Here is a 21,398-nt window from a genome sequence, read left to right on the forward strand (position 1 = left end):
AGTTTTTAATTATGTTCTCAAAAAAAATAATGGGTACCGTACGCTCACTGATATCCGCGCACACTAATCAGTAATTCAGGACAAAAACGATATTTTATCGGTTTATTCAATTTACTCGACAAAAAAAACAAACTGAACATTTCTTAAGTAGCTACAGAAAATTATACTTTGGGGGCATATTTTACAAGTCCCACATCTATATAACTGCCTTCCATTGGAAACAGCAAGTGAATTTAGCTTTGCTACATGGGAAGTGGGGGGAGGGAGGGTAAGAGCAAATAATTACATACATTTAAATTAAAATAAATTTGGTTAGTACAATTTATTCCACTGTATTTAACTTTCCCTTCCATTACAATAAAAATATGTATAATGTGCCCATGCCCCTGGGATATGAACCCATCACAATTATTAAGCTAAAACAAAAGACTCATTATCTTCAGTGGCATTTAAACAATCTATACTGCACACAACAAAATCAGCATAGCTATGAGGGGGTTCAGCTCCTTGCTTACTGAAACAGATTTTGAACAACACAAATGATAAATACTCATCTGTACATTATACATTTCATAGAAACAATACACTCTTCTATGTTTGAGCAAATTAAGCCTATTAAACACTGTTTGCAAACATATATAGGAATCTTGTGTTGCGTTTGGATTACATTTAAAGCCTGTTAGTGAATATTGCAATTTAATAACCAATTTATAATTTCACTTCTAATTGACAAGGTTCTCTAGAATGTCATTTTACCATTATATTGCAGCTAGCAAAGTCTGTATTAACTCACTACTGTACGCATGACTTTGGTTCTGGAATTCTATTATTTTAGGGAAGCTTCTCTGCAAACAAACTCAGTGGTCCTCTTTAACCAGTATAGGATAAAACAAGCATTTTCATCACTTGTTTTGCAAATGGGGAGAACTGGGCATTTCAGCCAGGGGACAATCTTCAAGTTGAAAGGAACAGTTAATTTCTTTGGAGACTTGGATATTTGGATACCCAATGTCTGCTTCAATACTTTCAATGAACCTAATTTGTCCAGCAATCACTTGTGCAAAATACTAGCATCTGTGGTTGGCTTCATATATAGACTAAGCCATGGCTGGTTAAAAATAAGAGTTCATAAGCTGCAGTGGCCTGGTTCACATCTTATACTAAACCCTAGTCAAACACACCATATAAGAACAGTCATTTGCCACATGTAAAACAGCCAGAAGTAAGCTGTGTACACTTCCACCCATTGCTTCTTGTCCTGCCCTCAGGTGCTGTGAAGAATAAACTGACTCACTCTTCCCTGTGATGATCTGTCAAGTATTGGAAGATGGCTATCACATCTTCCCTAAGCCTTCTCTTTGTTAAGCTAAACCAGGGGTCTTCAAATTTGGCCCTTTTATGACTTGTGGACTTCAACTCCCAGAATTCCTCAGTCAGACATGCTGGCTGAGGAATTCTGGGAGTTGGAAGTCCACAAGTCATAAAAGGGCCAGGTTTGAAGACCCTTGGGACTAAACATTCCTAGTTCCCTTAACTCTTCACCATACAGTTAGCCTCCAGGACTCTTAGCATTTTACTTGTTCTTCCCTGCACTCTTTCTAAGGTCTCAACATCTTCTTTGTATCCTGGTGACCAAAACTGGATGCAGCATTCCAAGTCTGGTCTCACCAATGCCCTATAGAGCAGTATTATCACCTCCCAGAACATATTTGTTCTCCTTCCTTTTTCTATAAGATGGTATTGCATCCCCTTGCACGATGGTGGGCTATTCAACTGTCTGCACTACTGCAGCCCCATGAAAACAGAATACATAATTAACATCTCAATTCACCAGTACAGTTTTTTGACTTTTCAATACAAAGAGCAAGAACAATGGCATTTCAGCCAGAGAAGCCTGTCTTTAGAATGAAATATAGACCTTGACCTGAAGTTTGAAAGAAAAGATCAAAATGCTGTTAATTAACAGATGCATCTTGAATTTCCTTGGAAATCAAGGTTCTGTTCCTAGTCATCTTTCTTCACCTTCATTTATTTTGCAAGTATCTATTTCTTTTCTACTAGCAACAGCAAAATAAAGCCTGCCTCACAGGCACAGATCAAAGAGGAGCTCTTTCTCTCCGAAGAGTGACCCCAAAATGGACAACTAATCTAGGCATAGTTAAGAGATCATCGTTAAGACCTTCCACCTTAATTACATTCATTAACCTGCCCTGGGTTGACTTAGATAACCCACATAGCCAAACAACAACATGGCTTAGCATGTTCTGCAAACACAATTGCTCTTCTAAAAATGAGTAAAATATTCAGACTGCAGGCATTAATTAAAATACTCATGATACTGTTTCTTCTTCGGAATGCATCAGGTCTACTTTCTGTTTGTGTGAATGTTGGCCCAGCAAAATCAAGAGGTTTCTATCTGCTTTGCAATGCTTTAAATACAATAGTTGCAAAATCAATCCAAATAAGGGATTCAGCAATGGGCTGGTTTCAAATTGTAAGACATTTTAAAACAAAAAAAACATTTGGCCATTTTCCAAAACTGAAATTTACAAGCTTCCTAATTTCTGGGTTTCTGGACATGCAGTCCTATTTTTGTTTCTGTGAAAACAGGTGACAGCTTGCCTACAAATATCACCTGAAGTTTTAACATAATCAAGGTATTAAATCAGTTATTAATATTAAGGGCATTTGGGTCTGGTCTATCAGCTTTCCTACCGAAAAGAAAGAACATGAACAAATCGTGCTAAAAGCTAGCAAAAATAAAAATTTACATTCTTGATAAATCATTGGTTAATCAACAAAGAAAGCTAAACCGTTACATTCCTCAAAGCCCAACGTAGAGTTGAGCAGGAAACAATATTGTTCCACGCTGTTACATCATTGTTACAGCTATTTCTCACCCCTCGGACACAACTGAGCGCATGTGTTGTGGGATTTGCATTGTGAACCAGGGTCAAAGTCATCAGTTGCTTGCTGTAACCAGGTCAGGTGCAGAAGGAAGGGAAAAAATAATCTAACCATGCAGAGCCAAGAGGCCACATCTTATAGTGATGCAGAGCACAGCACAAATGAAGCAGTGAAAGCCACCGAGCCAGGAGGAGTCCACTTCTGTTCACCTCTTGTGATGAGCAAGCAAAGCAAGACTGATGATGCTAATAATTCATCATTTTCATCCCTGAGCAAGGCAGGGCTATAATGCAACCAGCGATAAGAGCTGACATTAAAATACAATCCAAATTATTAGAATAACTAACTCTGGGGGGGTATAAACACATCTTTAAAAGAAGAACAGTTGTTTGCTGCTCTCAAGAACAAAGGTGTAATGTGCTGAGACATCTGTTAATCCGTCTGGAAAACAGGCTTCAAGAAAGGTGACAGAAATAGTTGTGGACAGGGATAGCGATGGCTCCCGAGAGTGAGATGCCCAAAGTGTCGGCTATGCAAGCTACCCCCATGGCAAATTCTCGATGTTCCGGCTTGCTCTGCAGGGAGGAAAAAGAGAAAAAAAAATATAATATTTCTCTGCCATGACATTAGATGTGGGTTTCTGTTCTCCCTTCAAAGTGTAATACTGTACACAGCTTATGTTGTGGCCCCGACCCCCGAGCCTGTCCTACCCGAGGAAGAGGACTCTGAGGATGATGGGGAAGAACTGGCAAGGCCTTCCTCTCCAGCACCCTCCCCTCTGGCAAGGCCTCCATCTCCATCTGAAGGCCGACAGGAGCAGCCTGTGATTAGCCAGGCTGGGAGTGAGCCAGAGCAGCTGCAGCAGATGGAGAGCATTGGAGATGAATCATGGCTAGATCCCCAAGAACAGCGCAGAGCCAAGCGTTTACAGCAGCGTAGGAAGAGTAGGAGGGTCAGGGATTAGCTGAGTCACTGAGCCACACCCCACAAGGTACAAAAGAGGGTGTGGCTGCTCTCAGGACTTTGTGACGAACAATAATTGAATCAACTTCTGGTCACATCTTTGGAAGTCTGTTGGATTTATTACCTGTTTGAAACCCTGGCCTGAATTCTTGACAACGCTTCTGTACTTCTGTTTCTGGACTGTTTGCTTGGACTCATTTTGAGTAATTGTTTGGAAGTTATCTCATTCCAGCAGACACTTGAGGTAACTAGCTTATTTTGGCCGACTGTTTGTATTTTGCTGCCAAGGCCTTATCAGAAGGCAATTACTAAAGCCTGAGGAATTAACCCTTGCTAGTTGTGCCTGCTTGTCTGTCTGTTTGTACCCGGGGGGGGGGGGAACATAACAGCTTACTTCTGGCTGTTTTATATGTGGCAAATGACTGTTCTTATATGGTTTAGTATAGGGTTTAGTATAAGATGTGAACCAGGCCACTGCAGCTTATGAACTCTATTTTTAACCAGCCATGGCTTAGTCCCGTGATAGCAAACCTTAGAGACTGAGTGCCCAAACTGCAACCCAAAACCCACTTATGTATTGTCGGGTGCCAGGTGGGCATGGCCAGTTGGGTGGGCGTGGCCAATTGGGTGGGTGTGGCTATGGTGGTAACGGCAATTCCAACTTTGCGAGATCTTTTTTTTCCCGCAAGAAGTTGAAACTGATTGATTGATTGAACTTTTTTTTTTGGCTCATGGCGGCGGAGGCCTAAAGTGAAAAGGTTTTATAAAACCTAGCTGAAGGGCTAGGACTGGGGTGACGGCGCGCATGCCCACAGAGAGGGCTCTGCGTGCCACCTGTGGCACGCGTGCCATAGGTTCGCCACCATGGGCTTAGTCTATGTGAAACCAACCACAGATGCTAGTATTTTGCACAAGTGCTGGACGAATTAGGTTCACTGAAAGTATTGAAGCAGAAGTTGGGTATCCGAATATCCAAGTCTCCAAAGAAATTAACTGTTCCTTCCAACTTGAAGATTGTCTCCTGGCTGAAATGCCCAGTTCTCCCCATTTGCAAAACAAGTGATGAAAATGCTACTTTTATCCTACACTGGTTAAAGAGGACCACTGAGTTTGTTTGCAGAGAAATCCTGCAAATTCTTGTAATGATCCCATCTTTTATTCCAGGTGTGGGTAACCTTCTGGTAAAGGGCCACAACTTATGGTTTTTTTGACCAGCTGGTGAAAAGGCCCCTACAAAACAGACTAGATCTGGGAGGTTGCTTTGAAAGCTATTAAAAAGCTATATTTAGAGTCTATGCTACAATTTTGATGTGTTTCCTACTTAAAATGGGGTGGGGTGATGTGGAAACTCTCTAGCCAGTTTTAAGGTATTATGGCCAGCAGGATGCCAAGGATTATGAAAAAAAGGGCAATGCAGTGTCATAGAATGTTTATATTAGTTCTATACATTGAAGCATGAAATGATGCTCTCCTCTAGCCACCCAACATATGACTGTCCTTCCATCTTTCCAATCCCACCTCTTCCTCTTGCTTCTTCCCTCAAACTCACCTCTTCGCTGACACAATGGAAAGTGTTCACATAGCCGGCTCCTCCCAGCAATCCCTCATACAATATTAGCACGAAAACCACATAGATGCTGGGTAAAAATATGTAGCAGACGGCAAACAGAAGAAACACCATATTCAGGCACTTGAGGGAGAACAGAAGAAAATTAGTCTGGTAAAACAGTAGCAATTGTCTGGAAGCCAAATCATAGACAAGAAAAAGCTTAAAGGGTGGCAGGTCACACATTATTCAAATAAAGGCTCACTGGCTTCTTTTCTGTTCTTAATCAGTCCTTGTTCTCAGGTTTTTAAAATCAAGCATCTTTTGCAGATAGTAGCAGCTTAGGCCCCTGATGAATCCCGCCCCCCCCCCGCCCCGGTTGATTTTTTACAACTATTTTATGATGTTAACAGAACGTCAAATTGTTTACGGTAGTCAGATTTTGTTATTTTTTTTGTATGCCTGATGCAAACCACCTTCAGCCTATGAAAGTTGGCCAAATATAAATAATTCTGATACGTAAATACAAAGCAAGTGGGAGGAGCGGAATAAATGTAACAGTCAAGAGAGGATCTGTTTTAAGTGGATGAGAAGGAATCATTCAATGGAGAAGAAGGGGAAACGTTGGTGAGGGAAATTTTTACCTGCAATATAGCCAGAAGCCATATCTCTCGGATTCGTATACAGCTGGCAGAGGAACGGGAAATAAAGACCCCCGCCTGATACAGCATCTGATACCTGCAAAAAGACAGCAGGAATTTGGCTCAAGCCACAGTACGGATGGTTAAATTGCTACTGCTATATAAAGGTAAAGGTAAAGGTTCCCCCGCACATGCGCGCTAGTCGTTTCCGACTCTAGGGGCCAGTGCTCATCTCCGTTTCAAAGCCGAAGAGCCAGCGCTTGTCCGAGGACGTCTCCGTGGTCATGTGGCCGGCATGACTAGACACCAAAGGCGCACGGAACGCTGTTACCTTCCCATCGCAGTGGTCCCTATTTTTCTACTTGCATTTTTACGTGCTTTCAAACTGCTAGGTTGGCAGAAGCTGGGACGAGTAACAGGTGCTCACTCTGTTATGCGGCACTCGGGATTCGACCCGCCAAACTGCCGATCTTCTGATCGACAAGCTCAGTGTCCTAACCCACTGAGCCACCGCGTCCCTTCTACTGCTATATATGAATATAATAATTGTAAATGTAAAAAAAAATATTCTCTAGACCTATGACCACAACTGGGGGCAGAATTTCTGATGCTAGGCAAAGCGACTGTTAAATGAGCTCCACTGGCGTTTACAAATGATTTTTGCCACAGTTGTTAAACAAATAACTGCAGTTGTTAAGCGAAGCATGCAGTTGTTAAGCAAATCCAGCTTTCCCCATTGACTTTGCTCGTCAGAAGCTGGCTGGGAAGTTTGCCAAGGGCGATCACATAACCCTGAGATGCTGCAACAATCACAAATATATGCTGGTTGCCAAGTGATCAAATTTTGATCCAGTGACCACGGAGATGCTGCAACAGTTGTGACATACAAGGACTGACTTTTCTCAATGCTGTTGTCACTTCAAACAGTTGCTCAACAAATGTTTGTCAGTCGAGGACTACCTGTATCTTTTTTTCTAGCCTACCAACCTTTCTCACTCAACTAACAATTCATTTCCTCCCCCCCCCCATTAAGTAACATCCAGACATGTTAATCGATGTTGGATGAGGCTAACGGGGTTTAGAGTCTAACATCTCGAAAGCCCCAAGCACCTTCCCACTTACCAGCGATATTGTTGGGGGTGATTTAAAGTTGTGTTTCGAAAGTACAACAATTCAAACTGGGAAAGAACAATACAGAGAGTAAGTGTTAAAAAAGGAAGAGCCAAAAAATGAATCAGCACCACCTCCGATAAAGGAATAACTACCCATTACGCTTACCAGCCCCTGGTTGATGAAGTATTCAGCAAAATACACCACAGACAAGGGGATGAGGTATTTCAAAAGACCCTGAAAGAGACAAAGTGAATGAGTTCATTGTGTGAACAGCCAAATTGTTTTAAGAAACCATCAGGCCCTTCTTCCTAAAAGTAACACCATCATCTACCTAATCTTAAGATGAAAACATCGTATTATCTGCGAATGTTTATATATAAATAACAGGCAGATAACCTAAGAACTGCTTCTGAAAATTCTTATAAATGAAAGCATTACAAAATTAAAGCCAAAAAGTACAGGAAGTCCTCAACTTACCACCACAACTGAGCCCAAAATTTACATTGTTAAGCAAGACAATTATCAAGTAAGTTTTGCCACCTTTTATGACCTTTCTTGCCACAGTTGTTAAGTGAATCACTGCAGTTGTTCAGCTAGTAACACGGTTGTTAAGGGAATCTGGTTCCGCCATTGATGTTTCTTGTCAGAACGTCACAAAAGATGATCACATGACCCCGGGACATTGCAACATCATAAATACATATTACTTGCAAGCGTTTGCATTCTGATCATGTGACCACTGGGATGTTGCAACGGTCATAAGTGAGAAAATTGGGCATAAGTCACTTTTTCAGTGCCATTGTAATTTGAATGGTCACTAAATGAATGGTTGTAAGTTGAGGATTTCCTCTATCTTAAAGCACCTAATTACATGGATTATTTGAAGTTCCAGGGATACAGTCCATGGAGAAGGCTGAGATGATGTATCAAATTTGTATAGCACCAAACACTGGGTTAATAGAAGCAGATGTAGTTCAGAGTCATCATCTTAGTAAAGTACATAATTCATTTTTGTTGTGAACTAGGCCTTGCATGCGCAAAGGTTACAATATGCATGATACACATGCACAGAATGTTGCAGCCTATGTTATCACAGAAGGGTTCCAACTATAGTAAGGTAAAGGTTCCCCCGCACATGCGTGCTAGTCGTTTCCAACTCTAGGGGCCGGTGCTCATCTCCGTTTCAAAGCCGAAGAGCCAGCGCTTGTCCGAGGACGTCTCCGTGGTCATGTGGCCAGCATGACTAGACGCCAAAGGCGCACGGAATGCTGTTACCTTCCCACCGTAGTGGTCCCTATTTTTCTACTTGCATTTTTTACGTGCTTTCGAACTGCTAGGTTGGCAGAAGCTGGGACGAGTAACAGGCGCTCAACTCTGTTACGCAGCACTTGGGATTTGACCCGCCAAACTGCCGACCTTCGGATCGACAAGCTCAGCGTCCTAACCCACTGAGCCACCGTGTCCCTGGTTCCAACTATAAACGATAATAAAGCATCACAGCTTAAGTATTTTTGATGACAGAAATATGGGGAAAGGTACCACTGAAAAAACATGGGTTTGAAAGGCAAAAGTTACATTTATAGTTGATTTCCAGTAGAAGTTAATTATTTGTGTATTGTCCACCTACTGTCCCCAAAATGTGTTTTGATCCAATCTCTATTTATTATTAAATTTATATTGGTTTTTTTGTTGTTGTTCAGGTTTAAAGGGGGAATACATGGTGTTCCTCCTATTTTTCCTCACAATAACATGCCAATGAGTAAGTTGGGCTGGGAGAAAACAAAACTCAAGGAGTTTCTATGACAGAAAGAGATGTAAAACTTGAGTGACTCTTCTCTTAGTCCAGCAGGAGGTAGAATACCTGGGAAACATTTCACTTTTAGGTTCACAGGCCTCCCTCTTTTTTTAATTCCCTTTTTCAAAATTAAGATACTTCTAGGGTTTTTATTACCCTACCTTATTCACTAATATTTACAAAATGGATCTAGGTAATATTCTTTCTTCTTGTCTTTTGCTGCCATGTTTCTAACCCACCCCTTTCCAGAGAAAATCTATTAAGGAAAGATTAAACAGCTACACAATATTCTTACGAGAGAACCTTCTACATTCGCCACATGTCATCAACTCTTCCCTAGGCACGCTCAACGTTGATCCCCACTGAACCACCCAAAAGAGCACTTTTACACTTGAAACAGCTCAAAAAGTTCTTCCCGCCTTCTCTGAGCAGGCTTCTTACCTTGGCCACCTGTTCTTTTACCTGCAAGGTGAGCTGAGGGTTTTGTGTCGCTGGAGGAGGGAGACAACAATTGAAATTATAAGAACGGCACTGTATTTTCCTCTGAGAGGTGTTGCAGAAAGACACAAAGCTGAGGGCAAGCACACAGTCAAAGAGTGCCCTGATGTTAACTGAGTGGTGGTGGAAAATGGAGATAGTCCTTGACCTACGACTGACTGCTTAGCGACTGAAATTCTGACAGACCTGCTTGCGGGGAAACTTATGATCTGAATTTGAAGTTCTGATGTTCAAGGCCCCTCAGTGATGTGACTGCATTTTGGGTGCTTGGCAACCAGGTTGCAGCATCCCACAGTCATGTGACTGCATTTTACGATGGTTTTGTCAAAAACCATCACTTTCTTCCAGATTTCAGCAAAACCGCACCCATCTCATACCATTGATTTGCTTAACGACTTTGTTTGCTTAACAACCAAACTGATTCACTTAACAACTGCTGCAAAAAAAACAACCCCAGAAAACTTGGGTTGGTCACATGACTGACCCATTTTACAACCATCACAAGTTACAACTGTGATGGGTAGGCTCCATTAGGGTTGCAATTTGAGGACTAACTTTGTTTGGCTTGATTTGGAACATGGAAGCTTTAAGGAAAGAAATAGTTGCCCTAAGCAACAAAGGTTTAGTACCCACCCACCCCAATGTTGTGCCTTAAAACCTACTACCCCTCTCCAAATATTGGGGAGCACCGGGCAGCAGTTTCAAAAAAGGCTTCAAAAGTGTGGGTGCATGCAGCCTGCGTGCATACTTAATAGAAAAGATGACAAGATTTATGATAAAATTGTTCCTTGCCTTTGGCCTGAGCACATGGTGTCACGGTTAAGGATGCAGCAGGAGCATTTTTCAGAGAGGAAAGATTTTGGAAGGAAAACATGCATTATGGATCACGCTTTCCTCTTTTGAGGTCATGGGAGGCATTCACACACAAGTCACTTACTTTGAAGGAGTGTCGATTTGTCCCCGAGAAGAGGCTGTTGAATCACAGAAGAGGCACGTGACAGTTTTGGCTTGCAGACCCCCCAGCCACAGCGAGGGGCTTGAGGAGGGGGAGCCAGCAGGAAGCAATAGCTATGGAAGTGGAGAAACAGGGAGACAGTCAAGAGCCATAACAAGTTCCTGCCCACCTTGATGTTACAGTTATTATCCCCAAAATAAGCCATAGCTTGCTTCTGGCTAGCAAGGACATGTTACTTAGGGTTTCATCAGATTATTCTCTTCTCATAATGATCCTCGTCAGCTAAACCAATGAGAAGGATCCCTTTTGTGACTGATGTCACATTTAAAAACTAAACGCTGCCCACAGCCCCTCCAAAAGAGCGAGGAACATGATAGATAGATAAATGATTGATAGATAGATAGATAGATAGATAGATAGATAGATAGATAGATAGATAGATAGATAGATAGATTTTTTTAAAAAAAGGCAACAATAGTGGAATTAAGGGAAGGATTTCTGGTTCATTCTTTCTCTGTTCCCCATTTTCCGGGATAGGTATGGGTTAGAACAGGGGTGTCAAACTCGTAACGTCATGTGACATGCTGCAACGTATCGTGACTTTTTTGCCACTGCCAGCAATGGGGTGGGCGCGGTTTCGCTATGATGCATCTGGCCCACGGGCCGGCAGCTTGACACCCCTGGGTTAGAATCATTAACGCAGTTATTAAGCCCCTCTCCCCTTATTCTTCCTTGAAAATGGCTGCCAGAGTCTTGGGAGGGCTGGCTGGGGAATTCTGGGAGTTGAAGTCCACACATTTTTAAGTGGCCAAGATTGAGAAACACTGATCTAAGAACCACAAGCCTTGCAGGATGTCCAATCCTCAACTATGGTGTGAAATATAAATTAGACAGACTACCTAAAGTTCTACAATCTTAGGAATAATTAAAACACACGTAGTTGAGGGGATGGAGAAGGACTGAAAAATATTCAAATGCAAAAAAAGAAAAAGAAAAAAGAAAAAAGCCTCTTCACAAACAAAGATGATCACTACAAAAAAGTGATATGCTTTTCTATTTCTTCTTAAAATAGGTTTTCTTTATAATAATTCAATTTTATGACAGACTCCGACCAATACACTCAACAATATAAAATTCAAATTGATCTAGGTCACACAATCCAGAATAACACTGCAATTTTTTGTTTCCATTTAATTATATCTCACTGTTCCCTAAATTGAAGCATTGGATCTACTGAGCATCCAAATAATACTTTCCAACTTGCTGTGAGATTCTAAAAACTTAGTAGGCAAATAATAAAGGTAAAGGTAAAGGTTCCCCCGCACATGCGTGCCAGTCGTTTCTGACTCTAGGGGCCGGTGCTCATCTCCGTTTCAAAGCTGAAGAGCCAGCGCTTGTCCGAGGACGTCTCCGTGGTCATGTGGCCGGCATGACTAGACGCCAAAGGCGCACGGAAGGCTGTTACCTTCCCACCGTAGTGGTCCCTATTTTTCTACTTGCATTTTTACGTGCTTTCGAACTGCTAGGTTGGCAGAAGCTGGGACGAGTAACAGGCGCTCACTCTGTTACGCAGCACTTGGGATTCGACCCGCCAAACTGCCGACCTTCTGATAGACAAGCTCAGCGTCCTAACCCACTGAGCCACCGCGTCCCTTTTAGGCAAATAATAGCTAGCATAAAAATAATTTCAGTGATTAGGGATTTTGTAAGCTATAGAATATTACAAATTACTACAATAAGAAGCAAGATGAGTCAGTATTTTTATCACACTCTCCCCACAAGGACATGGAGACTTGCAAGATGGTTGTCAGCGCTTCGAGGCAGTCCAGACCAAGAAATCTAAATCATGAGCACCAAAACTACTTTTATTATAAGTTTATACTAACAGAATCTTGCAAATTTGGATGTCCCTCTTCCGCTCCTGCCTTTATGTTCTAGAGAACTAGGGAAGGTTAATTCTGAGATTCTTTTTCCAATACATTTCTGCTTGGGATTTAGATTTATCAGATGTTGTCTAGATTGTGGCTCTTCCTCCTGTCTCTCAAGGTTATTCTCACAGCCCCTTACAGCTGCTGGCAGCTGTGATGTGAGCACTTTTTTTTGGCTCTGAGTCCAAAGTATAACACATCCATATATACTTCATATACAATCAATATCCTGCTTCCTGCTTCATTTTATGCTCTCCTAGCCACCACTATTCGTTCATTCGTTTGTTCATTCATTCATTCATTCCCCACCTTTACTATTTTCATAAATACTCCTATTTTCTCCACAATAGCAACCCTGTGAGGTGAGTTGGGCTGAGAGAGAGAGAGAGAGAGACTGGCCCAAAGTCACCCAGCTGGCTTTCCCGCTTAAAAAGGGACTAGAACTCACACTCTCCTGGCATTTAGTCTGGTGCCTTCACCATTAGACCAAACTGGCTCTCATTTTGTCTTCTTGACATCTATCGCCTCTCCTTTTTTTTTTTTTGCATCTGCATAAGACTCTCTTTGCAGGTCCCATTTTTAGACCTCACCTGGCCAGCATGATAACAGGAACAATGGTCATAAAGAGGAGGGTTTCCTGCGGAGTCAGGCCTGCCTGTGTCAGCCCGAGGTAGGAAAGGGCCCCGATCAAGCCAGCTCCACCTGTTCCAGATGACCAGGCAGACACCACAGCACTTGTGGGAAGAGAAGCAAAGGAAACAACATGAGTCAGAGAGCTTTGGGTATACAACTTCCACATAATCAATTCCAGTCTAACCGCAGTTCTTGCAAGCAAGTCAAATGTGGAACTGTTTGGCATTAGACATCAGGTTAAAATGTTGTATATATGTACTTTTGAACTGAATACTTTATTTGGCCAAGTGTAATTAAACACACAAGGAATTTGCTTCTGGTGCAGAAGCTCTCAATGTACACGCAAAGCATTGTATTTTGTGTATGTAAATATGTACAAAAGTACACATATGCATCATTTTAAAATAATGCACATATCTACTTTAAAGACATTTATCCTTCACAGAAAGAGTTTTTAAATCAAAAGCTGCTCGCTCAGCATTTCTCATGAGCATATATTGGTATTAATACTGGCACTAGGTACTAGCCAGTACTAGCCACTGTCCAACTCACATTTCTAAGCTCAGTCTAGTTAGGTTGGGTACATACAGCTTATTTTGTCCAGAACAAAATGCACATCTTAAGACTGCTTTCCAAATCAGATATACTGTTTAATATAGTATGTCTGCCTTGTTTAAATATTAACAGAACTAGCTTTAAGGAAAAGAAAATGTCACCTATTAACATGCAAAAATATATTTAATAGTCTCTGCAGCTCAGATCAACATCAAAGAACATGTGGATCCAGTATTTATTAATAAGTAACTACTGAGTTCTGGTGGTTGCAAAGTTATTTATAGCTGTTTCTCCCAGTTCCTTCCCATCAAATGCTTCTGAGTCCCACGTAAGCATAAAAATTTCTTCAAAGGAAAAAAAAATAAGATTGGGCATTGACCTCTGAACTCTGTTATGCCCAGGCTCCCAGCCAGTTAGCAAAAATTATTTTGCTTGGTTCGCTATGTGTACCCTGTCTGAATAATTATATTTTTGAAATAGTTTTGACTATATACTGTCTTTTTATTTTTGTTTATATAAGCTATCCAAATGGTACGTATTTTGATGGCTCAGATACCTCTTCCTGCAATTTCTGAATATCAGAGCTGGATGCTCGTAAAGTTATTGCACCATATATATCATCGTATAAGCAACGATTCATGAGACCAAACCCCAGTAGAGGGTTTGAACCCCAAAGAATAACATCTAATATCTGAGGAGTCTCAATACAGTAAGGGCAACATTAGCCAAATGGTATTTCCAAAGGTACTTTTCCAAAAGGCAACTGGAGTTTCTTGACTTTTCTTTGAACACATTTTGCTTCTCATCCAAGAAGCTTTTTCAGTTCTCGGATGAGAAATGAAACGCTTTCAAAGGAAAAAAACAACAAGAAAGTTCAGTTGCCTTTTGGGACAACCATGACCTGGATGATCGAGAATCTCCATAGGCATTTAGTCAGATGGTACCTCCTGGCTGAGCGCCAAAGAATTGAGGCCTTTGAGCTATGGTGCTGGAGGAGACTCCTGTGAGTCCCTTGGACTGCAAGGTGATCAAACCAGTCAGTCCTAGAAGAGATCAACCCTGACTGCTCTTTAGAAGGCCAGATCCTGAAGTTGAAACTCAAAGACTTTGGCCACCTAATGAGAAGGAAGGACTCACTGGAGAAGAGCCTAATGCTTGGAAAGGTTGAGGGCAATAGAAGAAGGGGACGACAGAGAATGAGGTGGCTGAATGGAGTCACTGAAGCAGTAGGTGTGAGCCTAAATGGACTCCAGAAGATGGTAGAGGACAGGAAGGCCTGGAGGAACGTTGTCCATAGGGTCGCGATGGGTCGGACATGACTTCGCAGCTAACAACAACAACAACCTCCTGGTGGTCAGTATAATCGAAAATACCACACAGGATATATTATATATTTATGCGTGTGAGGAGAGTTGTGTCTATTTGCTAGGAGGATAGGGTGGTGGTGGTGGGGAGCCTGCATTTCTGGGACCACCAACACTTTTCTTTTTCAGTTTTGTCAGTGAGAATATATGATCTGACCTTGGGATTCGAAATCCAGTTTCTGCCTTCACATTCAGTTGTTTAGAAAGTTACTTAGTCTTACAATGAGGCTGGTTCCCATGACCATCACTTTGTAGAGTTACTGCTTGTGACAGTTTCTCAGATTTCCAGTTGAGTCCCTAGGCCCTGAAAAGCTGGACAACTCAACTCCAAAGCCTAATTTGTTAAGCAAGCAGGAGCCACACCTAACCCTATTGTAAGGTGTCATCCACCATCCAAATCCTGCAACTTCCCTTCTCAATCTTTACCTGTTAAAAAATGATGTGAGTGCCAGGAATGTTATTTCACGAAGACCAGATGATATACTGGCAAGCACGACACCTGTAGTGACGAAAAGAAAAAAGGAGACATCACACACAAGCAACCTGTCCTCTTGTTATTAAGTCTCTGAATTGTGCAGAAGGCAGATCCGAACTGGGCCTGGCTTCTTCTGTCACCAACCTATCAGTTGCATACCATACGTTCATCTCTGTGCACGTTTTACAACTTCAGAACTTTGGCAGAAATATTTAAAATACACATGTATTTTACTGAACATTTGTTGTTGCTTTCCAGAAGGAATACTTCTCCTTGGAATTCCAGGTTTCCCCTTCTCTATTACACTCTGTTCCATATTCACATCCCCTTTTTAAGGAATATTCAGCATTCTTTTGCCACTCAGCATGCTCTAGTTAGATATTTTGGCTCCTTTAAAAAAAATTATATAAGCCTTATGATTTCTCCAAGCACTGTTAATAACTCTTTTCATACTTTTTACTTTGGATGCAAGCAATAACATGTTAAACCAGTTATGGTAAACCATAATTCTGACATATCATGACCAGTAGGTTAGGGTTATGGATGGTTCAAAGCTACGTCAGTTGCATTTGATTCTAAATATAGTCACAGAGACTTTGGTGCTGAAAAAAAAATGGCTGGATTGAATGGCAAAGGCACTCTTTCCTTCTGAATAATCATCCATTTTAAGATTAAAGTAAAGGTAAAGGTTCCCCCGCACATGTGTGCTAGTCGTTTCCGACTCTAGGGGCTGGTGCTCATCTCCGTTTCAAAGCCGAAGAGCCAGCGCTTGTCCGAGGACGTCTCCGTGGTCATGTGGCCGACATGACTAGATGCCAAAGGCGCACGGAAGGCTGTTACCTTCCCACCGGAGTGGTCCCTATTTTTCCACTTGCATTTTTACGTGCTTTCGAACTGCTAGGTTGGCAGAAGCTGGGACGAGTAACAGGCACTCACTCTGCTACGCGGCACTCGGGATTCGACCTGCCAAACTGCCGACCTTGTGATCAACAAGCTCAGCGTCCTAACCCACTGAGCCACCGCGTCCCTTTTATTTTAAGATTACACGTAAAAATGAGGCTTTGTGTTGTGCTGGTAGAGAAGGCCACTACTAGAAAGCTGCCCCAAGCTGAGGTAACACAAATGGCAACACGCAAGCTGTGGAGGGAGGGAGGATGGAAGGGAAGGGAGGAAGAAAGAAAGGAAGGAAGTGGAATGAAGAAGGAAGGGAGAGAGGGAGGGAAGGAAGGAAGTAGAAGGAAGGAAGAGGAAGGTAGGAAGGAAGGGAGGGAGGAAGGAAGGGAGGAAGGGAGGAAATAGGATCAAAACAAACTACCAAGCAATAAACAAAGAGACAATTTCTTATGTGAATACATTTTCCTTTCTCCTTTACTAAAATTTCCTAATTCCACTGATTTCTTACCTGGATATGAACATACGGCTTTCTTCAATAGAAAAAAAAGCACCTACACGCATATGTTCTTCAAAAGGCAAATGTAATCCCTGTACAAGCAGATCACACAATAGGTCAGGGGTAGGCAGCCTCGGCTCTTTTATGACTCATGGACTTCAACTCCCAGAATTCCTGAGCCAGCCATGCTGGCTCAGGAATTCTGGGAGTTGAAGTCCATGAGTCATAAAAGAGCCAAGGCTGCCTACCCCTGCAATAGGTCAACATTCTCTAGGGCAGTGTTTCTCAACCTCAGCAAATTTAAGTTGTGTGGACTTCAGCTACCAGAATTCCTCAGCTAATTGCTGGTTAAGGAATTCCGGGAGTTGACATCCACACATCTAAAAATTGCCAAGACTGAGAAACACTGCTGTAGACTTTGACTTCCAGGTGTGCTGGAATACCTTTATTCCTACTAGATATGGCCAGGTTGGAAAAGAGAGCCCAAGACACTGATACGTTTGAATGCAAAGCTTGACAACATTGGACAGCTTTTCCCATACATCAAGGATACTTTTTATATGTAAAGAAAGTTCCCATCAGGAGTTCAGGTATAATATACCTTTGATGTAGTCATTAAAATGCTGGCTAGGAACCAGGTGGTTGTGAGTTCTAGTCCCACCTTAGGTATGAAAGCCAGCTGGGTGACTTTGGGCCAGTCATTTTCTCTTAGCCCAACTCACTTCAGAGGGTTGTTCTTGTGGGGTAAAAAGGAGGAAGAAGCATTATATATGTTCACTGCCTTGAGTTACTTATAAAAGTAATAAGGCAGGATTAAAAAAAATCTAAGAAATAATAATAACTAAAAATATATTCTGTTCTCTTAGCTACAATGTGTTAGTTATTTTGTACCAATGTAAACTTACCCATATGGGAACAAGTGGATGCAAAAAGGGGCACTGAATTTGATGAAGAGAGTTGGCAAAATGTCCGCCAGCAGTACCGCCTATATAGGATACACACACAAAAAAAGTGGTTGGTTTCAAAACCTCAAAATATCTCGCTCCTTCCCCTGCCTGATCTGGCCTTTACACATACCCCAGGCGAAATGGTGTTGCAATCATACCCAGAAGTATTGGTGGTGGTATTCTCTGGAAAAACACTGGGGGGAGTCTAAGTGGGAAGCAAAACACAGGAAGCAAAACTCAGGTGTGGGATCAGCAACCTGCACAGGTGCTACTGCTGCTGCTGCGTGTATGTGTTTATTGGACAAAGTTCCATGAAATCAGCAAATCTCTGATCAACACTCTGAAATCTCATTAAATCTGACAATCTCAAAAGATCTCCATGTTTAAAAATCTGGACAGGTAGTCCTTGACCTATGACCAAAATTGAGTACAACATTTATGTTGCTAAGTGAGACAGTTGTTAAGTGAATTTTGCCCCATTTTACAACCTTTCTTGCCACGGTTGTTAAGTGAATCACTGCAGTTGTTAAGTTAGTAACACGGGTATTAAGTGAATTGGCTTCACCATTGAATTCGCTTGTCAGAAGGTCGTAAAAGGGGATCACATGACACCAGGACACTGCAGCCGTCAGAAATATGAGTCAGTTGCCAAGCATCTAAATATTGATCACATGACCATGGGGCTGCTGCAATAGTTGTAAGTGTGAAAAACGGTCATAAGTCTCTTTTTTCAGTGCTGTTGTAACTTTGAACAGTCACTAAATGAACGGTAGCAAGTCGAGGACTATCTGTATGTAAATATATGCATGCACATATAGACAAAAGTATCTAGATCAGGGGTAGGCAACCTTGGCTCTTTTATGACTTGTGGACTTCAACTCCCAGAATTCCTGAGCCAGCCACGCTGAGGGAAAAGGGAGAGGTTTCCATGCTGAGCCAGGCTGGCTCAGGAATTCTGGAGTTGAAGTCCACAAGTCATAAAACAGCCAAGGTTGCCTACTGCTGATCTAGATACTGTAGTACACACACAAAAAAAGATGGGGGCATTCTATGGATAATATCACTGGAAGCTCTGAATTGGATCTTCCTGAATGTTGCATTGGCGAATTCTAAGAAGATACAGAAGATAAAAATCCAACAGCCTCTCATTCCAATCTTTCATACAGAGCAGGGGTGTCAAACTCGCAACATCATGTGATGTGTCGCGACGTATCGCGACTTTCTCCCTATTGCCGGCAACGGGGTGGGTGTGGTTTCGGCGTGACGCATCTGGTCCGCGGACCAGCAGTTTGATGCCCCTGATACAGGGCCTCCACTCTGAACTTGCTGGGTTTACTAAGGTAGTCCTCAACTTACAACTACAACCAGAACTCCTGTTGCTAAGCAAGGCACTTATTAAGTGAGCCCCACCTAGTCTTACAACCTTTTTGCCACAACTGTTAAGCAGGATCACTGCGATTGTTAAGTGAATCATGCAGTTGTTACGGAAATCCGGTTTCCCCCAGATTGCTTGTTGGAAGCCACCTGGGAATGTCAGAAATGACAATCACAAGACCCTGGGATGCTGCAACCCTCATAAATATATGCTGCTTGCCAAGTGCCTAAATTCTGATAGTGTGACTGTGGGGATACAATGAAGGAAGCGGGAGGACCAGTCGTCACTTTTTACAGGGCCATTGAAACTTTGGATGGTCACTAAACATTTGGTTGTAGGTCCAGGACTTATTAACCCAGACAATCAATGTTGAATGGCTCGCTGCTAAGATATTTCTGCCAAATTCAACCGAAATGTATTTTCTACCTCGTAGATAATGCAATAAAATAAACCACAGCCTTCTCATTTTCTGGCTATTGGCTCAACTGATTGGAACTAATGAGAGAAAAACTCCACAGATAAGCAATTCTGCTTCATTTCACATTTGTGTACTTCCTCGTACTTACATACCATTTTTCCTTGCTCTTACCCACTCTTTCTTCCAGTAACTGCCATTTTCTCTTGACCTGCTCCTCATTCTGCTTTTACATACCAACACAAATATACACACAGGGTCTTCTTCCTTGCACACTCACCGGTCCCGTCCCATTATGCTTTGGCACTTTCTGATGGCTGAGAATGTCATGAGCTGCACTCAGCATCACTACATAAGCAAAGTTGTTGCAGAGGCCAAGCAGCCTGTTTGAGGAGAAGGCAATTTAGGAAACATGGAAGTTACCACAAAAGCATATGTCAGTGTCTAAAATGTGTTAAGCTATAAAACAGATACTTAGTTTTGGCTTAGTGGATTATAGGAACCCAAATATTGTGGTTTACTGCAGTGTTTCTCAACTCAGCTACTTTAAGATGTGTGGACTTCAACTCCCAGAATTCCCCGGCCAGCATGGTTGACTGGGCAATTCTGGGAGCTGATGTCCACACATCTTAAAGAGGCTGAGGTTGAGAAACACTGCTTTATTGTATAAACTTGGTCGCAATAGATCCAACCAATGCCGGCTTTTTAAAGCACTAAGTGAACTATGCTTTAACATAGTGTGAACTGTATCAGTGTCATCATTTGTTCATTTTTTATTGTAATTACAGATTTTCCATTGTAATTACAGGCCCCTCTTTCTTTCACAAAAGGGCTCAGATGCATGTAAGCAGGGTTCAAACACCGATTAGATCCAGATCAGTTTAGCTACAATTTTTCCCCAACAGTCATAAGTGTAAGACACTATCACCACACTCAAAATTCCCCAAAGTTCTGATGCATGCAACATAATGCATGCAACAAGTTGTACAAAGTGTGCAGCAAACAAATAGGAGAACGATCCAGTCTGATTGGAAGAGGATGCATAAAAACATCCAGTTTGTAGAAAAGATACTCAGAAAATAAACATGAGCACAAACCAGAAGTGCCTATGCTGATGTGCTACAACGCGAAAAAGAAGCCAGTTATCACACAGCAACAAAGAGGAAAGAGGAAACACAGGTAAGTAACAACTGAAGATGTGATGTTGAACATCCTGCCTCTCCTTGAACTAAAGAAGAAGTCTAAAGGAATTTACCAGAAGCCCGCATTGTTTCTCCGCTGGCTGCAGGCATCCAGGGTGGCTTCGGACTCCGCAGAGAGAGCCATATCTTCATTTTCTTCTGTATAAACGGGGAGAGAACAAGCACAGCTGTCAGGATTGAGGAGACATCTGGGGGAAAAGGGGAGAGCTGGACGTGGGAACAGACTCACCCTCAGAATCACCAGAGGCCTCCTGCCATCTATCCCCAGCGTGCCCCATGGCAGGAGGCAGAGATCCGGGCACCAGAGGGATCACCTACAATTACAAAAAAGTGGGAGGGAAAAGGAGGAGCATGAATACACAACAAAATTTTGGGACGTTCCGAGATACACCGGGATGCTCCTTCTGGCTTGCTCGCCCCCCCCGCCCCCCCCGTCCCATTCATCATTCTGGCTAAAACTCCGCCGCTACCTTTAGGCAAGATTTTCGATTAGGCTTCTCAGCAGATCTGGGGGCAGAAGATCGGAGAAACCGAAACCGAAGTCGTAGGCACGGCAACCCTCCGGCAGATCCCGCTTCCTGGTTTGATACCACTTCCTCCTGCCACGCAAGGTCCTCAGCTGGGCTTCGCTGTCAAGGGCGAAGCCGAGAGCATGCACGGGGCCACCGGGCAAAGCCGGTTGCGCGTCGCGGTAGG

The 21,398-nt window shown here is 42.4% G+C and overlaps 1 protein-coding gene across 1 annotated transcript; it reads right to left on the reverse strand.

Moving 5' to 3' along the window:
* Positions 1-3,256: 3,256 nt before the first annotated feature.
* On the reverse strand, positions 3,257-21,313 carry LOC308676707 (battenin-like). The gene is made up of 16 exons (XM_081342698.1): positions 21,173-21,313; positions 20,932-21,016; positions 20,756-20,840; positions 19,781-19,883; positions 17,841-17,915; positions 17,669-17,748; positions 16,419-16,510; positions 15,325-15,397; positions 12,937-13,080; positions 10,401-10,531; positions 9,407-9,456; positions 7,336-7,404; positions 7,180-7,235; positions 6,061-6,154; positions 5,420-5,560; positions 3,257-3,482 (listed from the first exon to the last, which is right to left on the reverse strand). The coding sequence occupies exons 2-16, from the start codon at positions 20,978-20,980 to the stop codon at positions 3,363-3,365; spliced, it is 1,362 nt and encodes a 453-aa protein (XP_081198824.1). The 5' UTR covers positions 20,981-21,016; positions 21,173-21,313; the 3' UTR covers positions 3,257-3,362.
* Positions 21,314-21,398: the final 85 nt, after the last annotated feature.

Source organism: Vipera berus (genome assembly GCF_964194415.1).
Source record: "Vipera berus genome assembly, chromosome: W".
NCBI lineage: Eukaryota > Metazoa > Chordata > Lepidosauria > Squamata > Viperidae > Vipera > Vipera berus.